This window comes from Pteropus medius, unplaced genomic scaffold (assembly GCF_902729225.1).
Source record: "Pteropus medius unplaced genomic scaffold, Ma_sr-lr_union100, whole genome shotgun sequence".
In the NCBI taxonomy this organism is placed as follows: domain Eukaryota; kingdom Metazoa; phylum Chordata; class Mammalia; order Chiroptera; family Pteropodidae; genus Pteropus; species Pteropus medius.
The window spans coordinates 23,452,375-23,470,443 of record NW_024349797.1 but is presented as its reverse complement, the minus strand read 5'-3'; the positions used below and the strand labels follow the sequence as shown (position 1 = coordinate 23,470,443).

Sequence of the window (18,069 nt, the reverse complement as noted above, 5' to 3'; positions counted from 1 at the left end):
GCAGGTTATTTTATCTCCCTGGCCTCTCCTTCCTGAATAAAAGAACTGTATAACCGCATGAAGTTGTAAAGATTAAATGAATGCTAAGAATGAACTGTGTTCCCTCGAAATTGCTACGATGAAGCCCTAACAGCCACGCCGTGTAGTACGTGGAGACAGGCACTCGGGAACTGCGTGGGTTTAGATGAGGTCATGAGGGTAGGTCCTCCTGGTGGGCTTGGTGCCTTACAAGTCTGCACTCCCCCATTCCAGGCACAGTGAGACGGCAGCAACCGAAGGAGAGCTCTCACCAGACCCGACCACGCTGGCGCCCTGACCTTGGGCTTCCTAGACTCTACAACACTGTGAAATAAACGTCTGTTGTTTAAGCTAGTCAGCCTATGGCATTTTGTTATAGCAGCTGAGCGAACGAATACAAGGAGTTTATATGGTAACACACTTAGGACAGTGCTCAGTGTAGGCTAAACACTCAAATGTTAGCTGTTATCCGAAGCAGCCTACAGCAATTAAGTCTTTCAGAAAGAGACCTCTCCAGAACCTCCCATTCAGTTCTTAAGCTTTACTTATTTCCTTTAAGGGAAAAACTGTAAACAAAAAAACATCTCCCATCCCCCAAAACCAAGCAAACAAAAACATTTTCAGCAGGGCACACCTCAAGGGGTTTTGAATGTTAACTTATTTAATTCTTACTACAGTCCTATGAGGGACTGTCATCATTCCCATTTTACAAATGGAAAAACTAAGATCCAGGGAGGTTAAGTGATGTCACACAGCTAAGCTGGGCTGAAGTGTGGATTTGAATCCACGCAGCCTGACTTCACTGTGTTTCTAATCACTACTGTGCTCCAAAGCTAATGAAGGATCTTGACAATTTAAGATGGGTCATGCTTGGTGTGCTGGCATGTCTTAATAAAATTGAGTATTTTTTTATAGGTAAACACATTTGTGGAAAACGAGCCACGGCTCACTAAATGACAGACTCAGGTTTAATAGAACGAGACCCAGCAAGACTAACCTGCATAAAACTACAGCAAAGCTGAATGACTCGCTAAACCAGGAAGAAGACTAACATTTTTATTATTCCTGCTGTTCTCAGAACCATTACAGGTATATAACATTACAGAGTCCTTTAGAGGCTGAACTAAAAGACATTTATGAACAGAAGATTCCCAATGGAGAAAAATATATCTTTTACTAGACTAACATTTATTAACACAATGGCTGGAAAAATGAAGAATCTGTCTGTGAAAGTAACATCAGTTTGGAAATATGCAGCCAAATCAGGTTTCCTTATATGCAATTATTAAATGTACATGATTCAATGTGCAAGCCTGAATATTGTGAACACTTTGAAACTGACACTGTTTTAAAACCTATGTTCAAACATTTGACTGAATGAGCCAGTCCACATTTTGTGATAGTGGCAGTACAGAGAAAATCACATGTCGAGGGCGGAATGTTCCTTAAAGTGAACGTTAGCTTCTAAGGCACGCTCCAAACTCCAGGGCTTAAAATCACGATTTAAAGACGGCTATTCCTGATGCAGGTGTGATACAACCGGGATCAGTGGTAAGGGAAAAGGCGGCAAGGGCTGCTGTCACAAAGGCCAAAGATGCCAGGTCTGCTCCGCCCTGCTGCTACTGATCCACAGAAAATGAACTCGGTGAAAGAGAATTTGAAATACATATAGAATGCTTCTAACTTATAAGAAAACCATGCAAGCTTATACACGATTTAAAACAATGCCCTATAAACTGAAAACATTACACTTATCAAGTTATTTAACTTGGACAGATCTGTCTTTAGTATAAGTTTTTTGTGGATGGTTCATACTTGAACTATACCACGAACAACCTCAGGGTCTTACCTATTAGCTTATATGCCAAAATTAATGCTGATGCAAATATGCGTAATCACACTATCAGGCTAACTAGACTACCTCCCATGTACTAAATTGATAATAATAAAAAAAATAGCAGCAATTAAAAACTAGGACCAAAAATGGTGAAAAAGAGTAAGCAAGAAAGGAAAACCTACAACCAGCTCAAGACAATATTATGATAAAATTCTTCCTAAAAAACTGCTAGAATTTCAGTTATCTGCAAGTATACTTGCATAGTAGAAGATTGTAACATCATTAGAATACAGAACTAGAACCCTCAGTAAACTTCTTTACAGGCTAATTTCAGTTCTGAGCACCAAATTTTAGTGACCCTAAGTTACTTATTAGTACCAAGTCCTTAGATACATGAAAAAAATCGAAGTTTAAGAAAATGGATATAATTTCATCTTCAAACAAAGGACCGGAATTTTTGGATCTGTTCCAGAGCCACCTTGAAAACCCTTAAAGCCCACAATGCCCTTCAGAAGCACTTGTTTAAATAATATTTCTAGTACAAGATAGCGTATCTCCCCACGTTACACCTGCAAACAGGTCTCAAAATTATGGTGGCATTAATGAAGAATACATTAGGAATGTATATAGGGCATTACACTTATATATCTTACATATGCATGCTTTACAGTTTACAAAGCTTTTACATGCATTATTTCACTAATACATCCATCCTGAGAAGATGAAATTATCTTCATTTTAAAGATGAGAAATCTGAGGTCTAGAAAGTTAAGTGACTTGCTCAAAGTCATATTAGACATCTGGCTAAGTGGCAGAGCCAAGACTAGCAAATCTAGAAATCAAACAAAGTACATAAAAAGGCTTTTCAAAACTAAAAAAAATCTAGAAGGACCTTATTACGATCATGAATCTTTCGCAGATGCACCAGTGAAATAAATATCTATGCCCAGGCCCTACCTGAGCAATTAACTCTCCTGTGGGCCAGTCAGCAGAACTCTGAAAAGAGGCCCAGGTGATTCTAACATGCACCAGGGCTGAGAACTTCTGACCTGCTGTATCAGCAGTCCCCAACCTCTGTAGCACCAGGGACCGTTGCTCCTACGAGAATCTAATGCCTGACCATCTGAAGTGGAGCTGAGGCGGTGATGCCAGCGCTGGGGAGCGGCTGCAAGAACAGACAAAGTTTCACTCACTCACCCTCCGCTCACCTCCTGCCGTGCGGCCCAGTTACTAACAGGCCACAGACCAGAACTGGTACCAGTCAGTGGCCCGGGGATTGGGGATCCCTGGCTTTAGATGATACAAATGTCAACAGTGCTTTACAAAATGTTTCTCATCAGCATTTTTACTTTTATGTTTTCCTTTTATATGAATTAATCATCACTCCTTAATTAGACCTAGTGTGACAGTTTAATAAAGCCGAAGTGCTGACTTTAAAGGTTTCAGTATTAACTACATGGTGCATAACTGCATATGACTAATTAAATGAAAATGTTGTTCTGTCTTATTTTGAAAAAAACTATTCTAGTCAATATGTAGAATATTCAATTGAAAAGCACAGCCTTCAGTTTGCTGTTAAGAACATTTAAAAAGCATTACCTTCTGACAATACTATAATACTACCATTTATACAATAATACATTTAAGTTTCATTCTTTTGAGGAATATAAAGCTTTATTGTACTAAACATAATAAAAATAGTAGTAGAGGTATTTAAGGGGCAAACTGGATGACAATTAGCACTGAAAATCATTTTAAAAATACTGGATACTGGACCAATCTTACCTTTTGAAGACTTGTTGGATTCAACTGAGTTTTGTCAATTATTTTTATTGCAACCTAGAAAAAGATAAATTAATAAGTATTTCTGGATTTTAAGAATTTGGTAATTATTTTATAATTGAAAAGAGGGGCTTCATACAAATAAAGGTATTATTATAACATCTTTCCCCTCTAAACACAGGGGAAAAAATCTCACACAAACCAAAATATAAAAAATAAAAAGATTATATAATTAAAACACATCCAGAAAGTATGGCAATAAAGCAAATCTAGTTGCTTTAATTTTATCTGACTCTGGGAAACAAGCGCAGGAACTACACTGTCGCAGGTTTACAGGGTCTTGCACAGAAAGGAGAACTTGAGCAATTTCATGAACAGAGTGCTGCTGAATCTGAAAACTTTAAAAACTTATTATTATAAAAAAGACAGAAAAGATCTATGCACCCCTATGTTCACTGCAGCATTATTTACAATAGCGAAGATATGGAAGCAACCTATGTGTCTGAACATGTATAGATGAATGGACAAAGAAGGTGTGTGTGTGTGTGTGTGTGTGTGTGTGTACAATGCACACAATAGAATATTACTCAGCAATAAAAAAGAATGAAATCCTGCCATTTGTGAAATTAATGGACCAACCTAGAGGGCATTATGCTAAATAAGTTAGGCAGAGACAGACAAATATCTTATGACTTCATTTATATGTGGAATTTTTTTAAAAATCAAAACAAACGAACCAAAAAAACCCAACTGAGAAACAATGAACAAACTGATGGCTGCTGGGGGTGGGGAGTGGAGGGATGGATATAAAAGGTTAAGGAGAATATTGTCAATAAGTGTGATAACTTTGCACAGTGACGGTTACTAGACAGTGTGGTGGTCACATCGTAAGGTACGCAAAATGTAGAATCATTATGTTGTACACCTGAAGCTAATATTATATGCCAACTGTACTTTAATTTTTAAAAAATCCCTTTAGTAAGTTAAAGAAGGAAAACAAACTAGTTCCAGACCAAACTGTAGGCTAACCAAGTGAAATACATACAGAGGCAACAAATGGGACCAAAGGGGTGTGTACACCTCTGTCAATCTAAAAAACAAGCCCTTAAGATACAGAAAGAGTGCCCGCTTCGAGAGCACATACACTAAAATTGGAACAATACAGAGTAGCACGGGCCCTGCACAAGGATGACACGCAAATTCATGAAGCGTTCCATAGAAAGAGAAAAAAAAAGATACAGAAGGAACTACAGTTTCCAGTTATATGCATTTAACAAAAGAAAATAAATCAGTTTTACTTCTATTTACTAAGTGGACCTACGCCAGCATCCTCACCTGGTCAGTTTGTCATTTCTTGCATAAAGTGATTTCTAGGAACTATGAATATGCAGACTGGGGGGATGGGGATGACAACAGAGGAGGGAAGGGAGGGGAAGGGAAGAGAAAGGCTTTGCCATGAACTGGGGAACATAACCGACGCAGCTTTGCATCCAAGGTCCAAACAACAAGCGATCTTGCCCCACAGCGGTGAGGCCGTGTTTCCTGTGCATCCTTCAGAACAGATCCGATGAGCAGCACCGCTGAAGAAAGGGACAGTAGCCAAAGTCTGGGGAAAGTACTTGGAGATTCTTTTTCTTTTTCTGGTAATAATTTTATTATTGACTCCTTACTATATACCAGGCACTGGGCTGAGCCCTTTCCATAAATTACCCTCTTTTTCAATTTTTACACATTTTAATTTTTTTATTATGGTGACACTGGTTAACGAAGTCCAATAGGTTTCGAGGGCACCATTCAACAGTCAGGCATACATGTACTGCACTGCGTGTTCACCGCCCATAGTTAGAGTTCTTTCTGTCACCACATATTTGACCCCTCTTACTCGGAGATTCTTTTTGTCAATAGTTCTCAAACTTTTTCTTCCCCTTTCCACTCTTAAAGATTACTGAAGAACCCGAAAGTGGGGTAAATCTATCGATATTTACCATGCTATAAATGAAAACTGAGTAAGTGTGAAATAAGTGAACAATTCATTCAAAATCAGTCACCAAATGGTGCTGGGAAAACTGGATGACCACATGCAGAAGAATAAAGTTGGACTTTTACCTAAAATCAAACACAAAAATTAGCTCGAAGTGGATCTATGACCTAAACTTAACACCTAAAATTATCAAACTCTTAGAAGAAAACAAGGCAAAAGCTTCATGACAATAGATCCGGCAATGATCACTTGGGTATGACACCAAAGGCAGAGGCAACAGAAGAAAAAATAGACAGATTGGACTTCTCGAAAATTTTTAAATTTGGTACATCAAAAGACAGTATCAACTGAGTAAAAGGGCAAACCTCAGAAGGGAAGAAAATATTTCCAAATCATATATCTAATAAGGGATTAATATCCAGAGTATATGGAGAACTAAAGCTCAACAAAAAAAAAACTGATTCAAAAATAGACAAAGGACTTGAAGAGACATTTCTCCAAAGGAGATATACAGACGGTCAGTAAGCACACTAAAAAGATGCTCAACATCACTCATCGTTAGGGAGACACAAATCAAAACTACGAAATACTACTTCACACACATCAGGATGGCAACTATCATAGATACGCAGGTAGGAAGATAGAAAGAAGAAGCCCCAGTGAAGATGTGGAGAAAATGGAACCCTTGGGCACTGTTGGTAGGAATGCAAAATGGCACCGCCACCGTAGAAAACAGTACAGAGTTCCTCAAAAAATTAAAACGAGAATTACCAGATGATCCAGCAATTCCACTTCTGGGTAGGTACGCAGAAGAATTGAAAGCAGGGACTTAAATAGATATTCACACACCCATGTCCACAGCACCATTATTCACAGCAGCTAAGACATGGAAGCCACCCAAGTGTCCATCAAGGGATAAATGGATGTGTGATGTGCAATTACTCATACAACAGAGTATTATTCAGACTTAAAAGAGAAGAAAATTCTGGTAAATGCTACAACATGGATGGACCTTGAGGACATTATACTAAGTGAAATAAGCCTGTCACAAAAAGACAAATACTATATAGTTCCACTCATATGAGACGCCTAGAGTATTCAAAATCATAGAGGCAGAAAGTGGAGTGGTGGTTGCCTGGGGCTGGGGAGAGGGCAGATGGGGAGTTAGTTTGATGGGGTCAGAGTGTCAGTTTTACACAGTGGGAAGAGTTCTAGAGATGATGGAGGTGGTGACGACTGTACGATATTATGAATGTATTTAATACCACTGAAATATACACTGAAAAAAGGGTTAAGATGGTAAATTTTGTTATGTGTATTTTACCACAACAAAAAATAAAAAAACAAATAAGCCCACTACATGTTAACATAAATAATATTTTAATGAAATTCTCTTACGTCCTTTTGTATTCAATCTGTTATGATATCATTCATCATGTAGCTTCTGCAAATTCTACTTTATACTCGTGAGAGATAATGGAAAAAGCAAATAAGGTCTTAATAGTATTACAAAAATAGTTTTGACTTTGCAGATTCCCCCCCAACTAATGGCCTGAGAAAACCTCCAAAAAACCCCGTATGACCCTACAGCCTCCAGGGCTATGAGGGGAAGAGAAACGCTGCATGAAGGCATCTAGTCTGGGGGGAGGGGGTTACCATCCCTGGCCCCTGCCTGGGGGAGGGAAAAACCAGAAGTGGAGAAGTAGAGAGTTAATCAGCGTGTGTGCCTGAAAAAAGCAAAGTCAGAATTCTAATTCTGTATATGGAAAATACAATTATCTTGATGAAAAGTACAGTAAATAAAGCAAAAGTAAATAATGGCTGCTATAATATGCAAAAAACACCACCCTGTGCATATCTTGCCTGGGGAGATGTCTTCAGACGCCCTGTTACAGACCTGGCACCCTACCGCATGCAGCAGCATCCAGTGACTGCTAGCTGAGCGTCTGAGGACTTGGCCACTCATATCCATAACTGCATATACAATAGAGATGGAGATAAAATAGTGAAGAAATAGCTTCTGGTGTTCAACAGATATCAATGTGGTTTAAAAGTTACATTATTTCAAAGCCGAATGAATTTTCTTCAAACTTTACTTTCAAAAAGAATTTTATGTGATATACTTGGACCTCCCAATTTCCAAAGTAACCTCTTAGATATGCTGTTCCTCTCTAGCCACCATTCTCTTTTCTTCCTCCTCCTCATGGCCAAGTCCATCAAATATGCTGCCTTTCCAGTTCCTCTTCCCTCTGATCTTGAGTCCTGGTTTCTATGCACATGACTGGACTCTTGATCACTGGTTTTTTTTTCTTCTGGTTCTGTTCAATATCCACCTTCTAAAGATTTTATCCTGATTCTGATCTTAAACATTTTTATTTTCAAGGAGTGCTATTCAAATAGTATCTACAGCAAAAACTGGAGCTCAAATATGTTGCATTTGGCTAAATCAAACCAGAGTCATTTCATCAAAAGCAAGTGTCCTCAGAGTAAAACACTGTCTTCTAACATGACGTGTGTATATGTGTGTGGCACTGAAGCCTGAAGAGGAAGCTCCTAATCCCCTCTTCCTTCCAGCTCCCTGCTGGGGTGACTCAACACTCAAAATAACCTTGGCCCAGAGCTGGAGCCTGGAGGACAGCTCAGAGCTTGAGGTCACCAAAACAGGAGGCAACTGTGGGGTATCACTGCCTTGGAAAGATGGAGGCTAGCGAGAAGACTACTCGTTCATTCCGAAAGCTGTGGAGTCTGTTTGTTTGTTTGTTTTTGGGGGGGAGGCGTGCACAGCAAAAGGGAGTTCACTAGGTGAGGAAAGAGGAGTTTCCGGAGCACTTGTGTAAAGTTCTGGGAAATTCCATTTCTTTACCCTGCTGCCAGAAGCAAAGTGGAAAATTACAAAACAGGGATAAAGACAGCTCATACTCGAGAAAGTCCCGACAAACCCGCAGCAGACACCCATGGGAGCAAAATCCTTATCCTCCACCTCCTGTCTATTCACTACTGGTCAAAAGAGCCTAGCACCCTGCTCCTGACAGGTGTTAAACCCTCCACCACTAAAAGAGCAGAGATTTCCAGTCCTTTAGGACAGAGTGGCCCATAAAAATGGCATATTACTCAGCTTGGGCTGCCATAACAAAAAATACCATAGATCAGGTAGCTTAAACAGCGGAAATCTAATTTCTCAGTTTGGGAGGCTGGAAGTCCAAGATCAGGGAGCCAGCCCGGTGAGTTCCTGGTGAGGCCCCCTCTCCTGGCTTGCAGATGGCCTGCTTCTCGCTACATCCTTACATGGCACAGAGAGAAAGTAAGCTCTCTGGTGTCTCTTCCTATAAGAACATGAACCCTACTGGATCAGGGCCCTACCATTATGACTTAATTTAACTTAATTACTCCACGAAGGTCTTATTCTCCAAAAACAGTCACACTAGGGGCTAAGGCTTTGACATGTGACATTTTGGGGACACAATTCAGTCCACAGCAATAAAGACCAAGCCAAACAAGTGGAACAGGTGGCTACAAAATAAAACTTCAAATTGAAACTTTTAACGATACACAACATGGAAAAAATACACAATGTGGAAAAACATGACAAGCATAGAGTAAAAGAAACAGAAACAAAACAATATATATTATACTGTATGATTCCATTAGAATTACATTAAGAAAAAAAATCTCTGGTGTTAGAACTCAGGAGAGTGGTTACCTCAGGGAGGAAGAACAGTGAAGTGATCAGAAGCTCACAGAAGGGAGGCTTCTGGAGTTCAGAGTCATAGTATATTTTTGCCCTGGGTCACGGTTATGCAAATACAGTTACTTTGTGATAATTCATCAAGCTGTACATTTATGATCTGGGCATTTTTTCTGAATATGTTATATTTCAATGAAGTTAATTTTTAAAAAAGTCGATGACTTTAAAAAACCATAATGATAAAACTGATGCCTAAAACTGAAAAATAAGAATAAAAGTATGTTATTAAAGATATAAAAATAAAACCTAAAGAATCAGTTTAAAAGACTAAAAGGGGCCATCTTGAGAAATTAGAAAGTGGGCGGAGTTTAAGGGACGCTATTGTCTTAAACAAGCCTTGACTCTTAAAACCGTACAATATAACGAAAAAAATAACTATGTAAAAGTTTTTTCATAACCATAATGAGGACATTAAGTTAAAGATGGCGTATTGATCACGTGCATTTCTCTCTTCTCCCACCTGATAGCCCAATTAAAAGAATAAAGACAGAATAATGAAGAAGGGCAAAGAGAATGAGAGAGGTGCCGTCAGTGGACAAGTGACTTTAAACAATTTCTGGGAGATAAAAATCAGAGATACTTGTAGCAGTGCTCAAAGAAGGGTACAATCCAGGAAAAACGTCACTGACCAGAGAAAATAACTGTGCTGCACACATGGAAGGTCCCAGTATAAAGGCCACCTTTCCTCCCAGCCACCATGAAGTTAAGTGGGGCACTTGACCAGCACCCTCGATCATCACACTCATAGCTGATGACCCTGCTTTCCATTTGATTGAAAAAAACAACTGCAGTGAGAACGAAACTTCTACAAGCTCCCACCACCATACAGAGCCCCGCCTCCTGCACCTATGCCAGTAACCTCTACCTTTCTCCCTTCTCCAAGGGCATGCCTCCACCACCCACTCCCACCTCTCCCATGACCCCGCTTTTCCCGTTAGGTCATTCCCATTAGCAGACAGATCTGCTGGTATTTTGCCCATCTTTAAAATCTTCTTGGCCTGACATCTCCCTGTAGCTACCAATCTAGTTATCTGTGCCTTGAAAAAGCTGTCTTGCTGTCTCTCATCTCCACCCAGCCATTCTCTCTTGACCTGAACATGGTACTGAAAGATGTTTGACAGCTACACTGGGCCACCTGGGACAATTAGCAGTAAATACAAAGGATCATGAGGAAATAAAAATTAAAAAATAATAATAAAAATAAAAGAGGCAACTGTTAATTCTAGACAAAAAAAATATATATATACAAGAAAATAAATGATTGCAGTCTAACGATGAACAATATTTAGAGTTTAATTAAGTTCTGGAACCAAATATATTATTGCAATAGAAAGGCTGAGTAAAGGAAAGTAGATGTGGAAGTAAGTTACATGACAAAGCTATATCCTCATCTTCTATCAGGAGGAAGTCGGTGATGTCTAAACTTATAAATCTGGATATAACCAAGAGGATCAGAAGCGCTTAAAGAACTGAAAGTGGGAACCTCTAAGTAACAGTCCTGGGAAAAGAGTTCTGACTGTAGTTAGAGGCTTTTTGGTACTATTTGACTTTTTAAGCTATATGCTATTACTTTGAAAAAATAATTTAAGATAACAAAAAATAGCCTCAATTAAGTAACAAATGATAGCTACAAGTGAGTTCCCCTGTAGTTCATGTGAGAGGAGAGATCCCTGAGAAGCTATGAAAATACATGGGGAGGAAAAATGAACTTGAAAGAAAACCTTTGGCTTGAAATATAGAAACAGACTATATATATATAGCAGAAACCCAAATAACCTTCAGCTGTGAAAAGTTGACCAAAAACAAGATAGCAGATCAAACACACACACCCCAAATCCATTGTAAATATGAAACAGATGCTACCATGACAATAAAGCTAACGGGTAGCATTTTCACCGAAAGAGCTAAATTAGATAGATGAATTTTTATGACTGGTGCTTGGTTCTGAAATATATAAAATAAGGATTTTGGTGTCTACTTCTGACTGGTTCATGATCTAAAAATTAAGAATCATCCTAGAAAAAGAGGTCTCCCCTAAAGTGGATTTATATCACAATCATCGTATTTAAAGACTTGATTAGAAACTGTTCTCTAGATGTACACAGTATATAACCTTGGTTATTATAGCTCATTAACCTGTCTGTTCAGTAAAAATGCCATTCTTCCAACAAATGCATTCATTTTCTTGAAGATCTTTTATGTTCACAACATCCTTATCACATAAGTGCGTGACAGAGATTATTCCCACTCTTCTTCCAGGGAGTTTTTTCCACGATGTCATTCTACTACATCTCTGTTCTTACTCCCAAGCATAGCCCTTGAAACTGTCTCTTAACATAATATGTAACTCTTTATTTTATACAGACTCAGCATGAATTGTCTCTAAATCACCAATACCACTTCCTGTAACTCTGGGCAAGACACACTCCCATCAAAAGTCAAGAGAATGCTGACAGAAACAAAGACCTTAGCTTTTACTGAGCTGAGAACAGTACCAACTGGTAAAAATACAATGAATAGACTAGAAATTTTAAGTTTCTATCTTCTGAAACTATAATACTGTAATAAACCTATAATAAAACCAATTTTCTAACCAAAATTCACTTAGTTTTACCATGTGACACAGCGATTCCACTCCTGGGTTAACTATCCCAGAGAAATTAAATTTATGTTCACATAAAAAAACCTGGACAGGAATGCTTACCAGTTCTATTCATAATTGCCAAACACTGGAAACAACGCAAATGTCCTTCAGCGGGAGAGGTGATACAAACTATGGTCCGCCATTACAATGAAATACTACTCAGCAATAAAAAGGAACAAACTAGCTATATAGGCGAGAAATGAAACTGTGGGGAAGGACAGACAGGTAGTTGGGGGAAGTCGTGCTGGAGAACAGCCCACCATAAAGGGACCACGGGGAGTTTCTGAAGGAGTGAGACTTCTCTATCCTGATTATGGTGGTAGTAATGTGAATCTATACTATAGATGTATTAAAATTCACAGACCTGTAAATCAAAAGAAAAAAATGTATACTTAAAAAAAATAATAATACAAATTTGCTTAATCTAAAATGGTGTCCAACAAGAGAGTGAGGTCAAAAGGTGCTCAGATACAAGATGCTACACAAATGTTATATACTTCCCACATGTTCACAACAGCTAAGGAAAAACATCTCATTCGCATTGCAATAAAAGTTATAAAATACCTTGGAATGAGCTTAAGAATTATGCAAAACCCAGGTGAAGAAAATTACAAACCCTGAAAACAAAACTGAGACACATTTCATAATCCCAGACAGAAAGATTCAGTATCATTAAAATAGAAATCTTCTCCAAAATAAGTTTATAAATTCAATTAATTCTAATCAAAATTCCAGTAAGACTGTTTTTATAACATGGAAACTTGATCCTAAAATTCATCTGGCAGCGTAAACAGCAAAACGAGCTATGAAACTTTTGAAAAATAAGAATAATCAGCAAAGGAGTCCCCCGACTTCAAATAACCAAAATATACAATCGAAAGCTGCAGTGATAAAAACACCACAGTATATGTACAAGACTAAATGAATAAATCAGAGAAACAAAAGGAGACCTGGGAATTTAATGTGATAAAACAGTTATCTTCAATCAGGAGGAAAGAACCGCTGATCCTGGGACAAGCAGTTATCCATGTGAAAAACGTTAGATCCCTACACCTCATATTAATCCCCCAAATATACACCAAATGAATCAAACATCCAAATGTGAGCCATAGCAGTATCTGAAGGAAATACAGAAAGGCTTTTAAAATCTTGGGACAAAATAAACCTTTCTTAACAAGACATGAAACCCAGACAGATCGCAATGATGTCTGAATCACATCAAGGGCTTAAGTCACTAAGCTGTAAAAGAAAAAAAAAAGGCAAATGGGTAAAGGATATTATATAAACAGGAAATTATTTTTAAAAGAATGACAAAAATATATGAAAATATCATCAATCTCAGTAGTTATCAGGAAAAAGAGAGCTTTTTTAAAATACAATTTTTTGTCCATCAGACAGACGAACATAATCCACACAGTGCTAGCAACAGTGTAGAAAAATGGACACCCTTATTCGTTGTGGTAGGTTAATAAAAGTAATATGACATCTTCTCAAAACCAATTTAAAAGTACCTATTGCAATGTTAAATAAAATATCCATCCCCTTTGACCCAGGATTCCCACTGCTAGGGATCTATTCTACAAAAACACTCTTAACAAGAACACAGAGAGAGTTATGTTAAAGAATGTTCACTGCAGATGTTTGTAATAACAAAAAACCAGAAACCACCCAATGCCTAACAGGGGATAAACTATGGCACCAGTACACAATGAAAGACAACGTTCATTAAACAGAATGTGTCGGATCTATGAGCTCTAAGATCCAGACATGGTCAAGTACATTACTAAGAAAAATTGCCATTATGTCCCGTGAATCTCTTTTTGTTAAAATAAACAAGAAGTTAATGTCTATAAAAAACTGGGAATCAAACTGCTGAAGGAGATTTTTTTGAGGAGAGACATTTCAAGGAACTTTTACTTTCTACATAATAAATTTCTATGTTTACATTTTACATTATTCTGGGTAATATCTACAATAGGGAAAAAGGGAATAAAATGGTTTTGCTCAATTAAAAAAAAAACCCTGAAAAAAAATAAATTTAGCCATTATCTTGTCAGATTCAAGCATTTCTGGAGAAAGAACCTATTAGACTTGTCTACACAGTGGGCCAGACTCCAGACATGTAAGTTAAGTGAAAGGGGAGAGGGTCTGCCCGTCCCCCCGACTCTCACTCACCATCTCTGCCCACACAAGGAGACTGGCGCAGCAATCGCCAGGACTGGTGGAAACCAAACTCAGAGGTTTTGCTCTTTATTTCGAAAAGCTTTGATTAATGACGAAAAGAAAAGCTCTACCCGCTCGTGCTGTTTATTGATTCCAAAAGCGGTCTAGGCATCTCAACAAGAAGTCCTAACAGAGATTTGTCACTAAAGCTGAGATGAACTTTGAAGAGGCAAATTTATAGTTATGGCCTGTACTTAAGATTCCAACCTAGCGTAGACCAGCGCTTCCCAACCTTCAGGTTCCAGCACACACAGAAAATGAGACTAGCTGTGGGCACACTGCAGTACACAAAGGCAGCCCGCTGGCAGCGATACCTGGCCCAGGTCTCGCTCCAGCGGCCCCAGGCATGGTGGGCTGCAGGCATCGGCACCATGCACACCTGAAACGCCGTCTCGGCGCACGTGTCAGGTGGCTCCAGCACAGAGAAAGCACTCCTTTAAAAAGCTTCCTTCAAAAGTATCATGACATTCATTCAACAACACTTAGTACCTAAGGTGCAGAGTAGAGGAGGCGGGCAGGTAAACAAGCATTCCAACGAATGTCAAACGAGCTACCTAGGGAAATATCAGGAATTTTAACACGAGTCCCATGCCTAGAGAAAGGGAGGCTGTCAACGACCTCTTCCCAGAGGAAATGATCCCAACGCAAAAGGGTGAAAAAGTATTTCAGGCAGAGGAACAGGTACAAAGACCTAAATGCAAGAAGCTACGTGGAAGCAGCAAAACGGGTTCTGTACTGCACAGGCAGACGTGAGGGGGGAATTAATTTGATAGGTTTGATGGAAGTGTTTTTGATAAATACGCACTGCGGTTGAGCAGAAAGCCAGTAACACAAAAACCAGGAAAACATGTGCCTTCCTCCATAATAACCTATTAAACATAAGCTACAAGTAAAGTATTTGGGAAGATGAAAAATTTCTCGAGGGTAAAAAGACAGCGCTATTGATTTGCAAGTACCATAAGCTCATACATGAATTTTAAAACAATTTTTATTATGATGACAGATATTTGCTACTAAAAAAGAACAAAACACTACCATTTTTAAAGGCAAAGATTATTCACAATATATTTACAACATTTAAAGAAATGGAAAAGCCAAACAACTCCTAGACGATTATTAAATTTCTTTTCTTAAAAAAATGTTTAATTAGTTTAGAAAGAAGTCTAAATGTATACATTCTCTTCCTCTCTCTCTCACGTGGAACTAAACAGAGCAAGTGTCATTAATAGAAATTAAGCATAATTTCTATTTACCTCTCTGCCTGTAAGGATGTGTCTTGCCAATTTCACTTTTGCGAAATTCCCTTTGCCGATTGTTTTCAACAGTCTGTAGTTTCCGATGTGAGGCTGTTCGTCCGCACAGGAAGCAATGGAGTTTCTACACCGAGCCCCAGAGCGCCCAGAACGAGAGGTCACTTCTTGCCGCCCATCTCCATGTGACGTGTGCTACAATGCAACGTACAACAAACGTAAGAAAATGAGAGGACACGCGGTACCTATCAAGTTTTAAGAGCCTCTAGTTGAAGAAACAAAACATTGATGCTTTAATTTTAATCCTAATGCATCTCACACTTTGAAGGAATTTGCCCGCATAGTATAATGAGGAAAATAATGCTGAGAAGAAAAAAGTCAAGTGTTGAAGTTCAACTGCTGATCGGAAAGAGATTTTCTATATGTAACTGTAACATAAAATAGGCACAACAGGACTGCCTTACAGTCGTGAAGAACTTAACCTTTCGTATGCTATGAAATGCACTGCACACGTGATCCTTACACCGCACCCCGTGAAACACGCACAACAAACATCACCATCACCAGATGAATATGCTTCTGTGATTTATGCTCGGCCACATCACTAGTGAGAAATCCAGAATCTGGATTCCCAATTTCTTCTACACTATGCTGCTAACAATTCAAAACAATGTGTTCAAAATAACAACCAGACTGTGTGGCCCTTGACAAATCTGTGTTGAATAGACGAATAAAATATTCAATATGCTCCATAAAGATAAAATAAATCATATGTGCTTCTAACCATATTAAATATAAAAGTACTAGAGTTACAAACACCTGTAAAAGTCTGTATGTCCAGGTACCCAGTTGCCTAGTGCTTCCTCTTTCCCTACACGAGCCCCAAGGATGCCACACGCCACTGCCTACCTTTCAAGGCAGCTAACTCCCGCTCGGGGAAGGCTCCTCACACTTACTCTCTCACACTTTCAGCCCTCTTCATTATTCTCTTGTTGATCAAAGAAAAGATTAAAATGACAACTAAGTTATGACCCTAAGGCTTTACACAAAACAGATACACTCTATTGTACCCAAGACATGTGCTGCTGTAATGCAAATTTTGTAGATCAGCTGGAGTATGGTTTTAAAAGAACTTAAATGACCATGTCTATTTTTAAACTAGATTTAAGTTTAATGAAAACAGGACAGTAATTTATTGTTCCTTAGATCTTAGAACAGTAGTTGGCACATAACTGATATTTAATAAATATTAGAATGACTAAGTGATATCAAAATACGAATCACTGTAGTGTTCAAGTGGTTAAATTATGAGAAATTTTTCTAACTTTCGAATTCCTTCTATTCATTCATTCAAATATTTACCAAGTGATAATACGTGATAAATTTTATATAAATATGTGCCAGGCACTGTTTTGGGTGTTGGAAAGGCAGCAGTGCATAAAACAAAGTCCCTATTCCCATGAGGTATGTGTCCAGTGGTTTTATGCTTATGCAATAAAAATATGGTCATCAAAATTATACTACTATCCAAAATTCTAGTTAAAAATAGCTTTTGTAATATAAACATATATTTTCTAATTTACATGTTTTATAAATTCAGCTTTTCATGTATTATGTTTTCAAGGGTGAGGCACAGTTAAATAGACAAAATATTAACTTTTGTGTAAATCAACTGTCTTGTTTCATGTAAAATGGAAATATTCGAAGAATCTCCAGATTCATGGACATCCAGAGTTCATACCATTGCTTACTCCCAATCTACTTATAAAAAACTCCTTAGCATTACATCACAACTATGTAACCTTCAGCAGGATGAGGATTTCTGTCTGTTTTGTTCATTACCAGATAGTCTCAGAACTTGGAAGAGTGCCTGGCAGGTAGCAGCCGTGCAATACATTGTTGCTGGATGCATGTTAAATGGATTCGAGGCCCTTTCTGATCTAATCCATTCCTCTTCTCTTGCTATATCGTACACTATTCTCCAGCATGATTCTGTTTCCCTCGGTTTGAGAGCTCTTTCTTCTCTTCAAACCTAAGAAAACCCTATTCATTTCCTTATGTTTGGATCATCTGTCACCATCTTTATGAAGCCTTCCATGACTTCCTGCATCCCAGCAGAATTACTATCTTTGCCTTTGGGCTCCCAAGGTACTCTGTGTGTATCTATCTCTATTAAGCTACCTTGTTGACAATACTATTGGCCATTCAGATTGGCTCCTGGGCTTCTGAGTTCCTGGAAGATCATACTGCCTTGTAGGAACTCACTCCCCTCACTGGCGGGTAGGCATAGCAATGTGACTAACTTTGGCCAATGAGATAGATACAAGAGAAAGTAACATGTCATTTCCATACTGAAGCACTTAACTGCCAGTGCTGACCTCCAGCCCTGTCTTCTGCTCTCCTGAATCCTGACCACTGTTCAAAGTCAGAGGGCCACAGGACCAAATCAGCCCAGACAAGATTGGTCTTCATGGAGCCAATAAATATGTCCTCAGGCAGACTTTGCGTGAACAAGGGTTTGTTTTTTTTAAACCATGTTAAAGCACTAAGATTTTGGTCACATATATTACCACAGCATACCCTCACCTA

At 38.5% G+C, this 18,069-nt stretch overlaps 1 protein-coding gene and 1 non-coding gene across 12 annotated transcripts in view; one reads left to right on the top strand and one right to left on the bottom strand.

Moving 5' to 3' along the window:
- The window catches only part of MARK3 (microtubule affinity regulating kinase 3), an 81,802-nt gene that overhangs the window by 48,162 nt on the left and 15,571 nt on the right, over positions 1 to 18,069 (bottom strand). For 10 of the 11 annotated variants that reach the window (XM_039884301.1, XM_039884302.1, XM_039884306.1 and 7 more), the window contains exons 2-3: positions 15,484 to 15,675; positions 3,641 to 3,694 (exon numbers count right to left, since the gene is read on the bottom strand). In XM_039884301.1, coding sequence (XP_039740235.1) covers positions 3,641 to 3,694; positions 15,484 to 15,675 — 246 coding nt within the window. The remainder of the gene's footprint in view (positions 1 to 3,640; positions 3,695 to 15,483; positions 15,676 to 18,069) is intronic. The other variant, XM_039884305.1, reaches the window with a different exon arrangement.
- Positions 4,759 to 4,860, top strand: LOC120619973 (U6 spliceosomal RNA). The gene has a single exon (XR_005657694.1). It is a non-coding gene; the product is annotated as a U6 spliceosomal RNA (small nuclear RNA).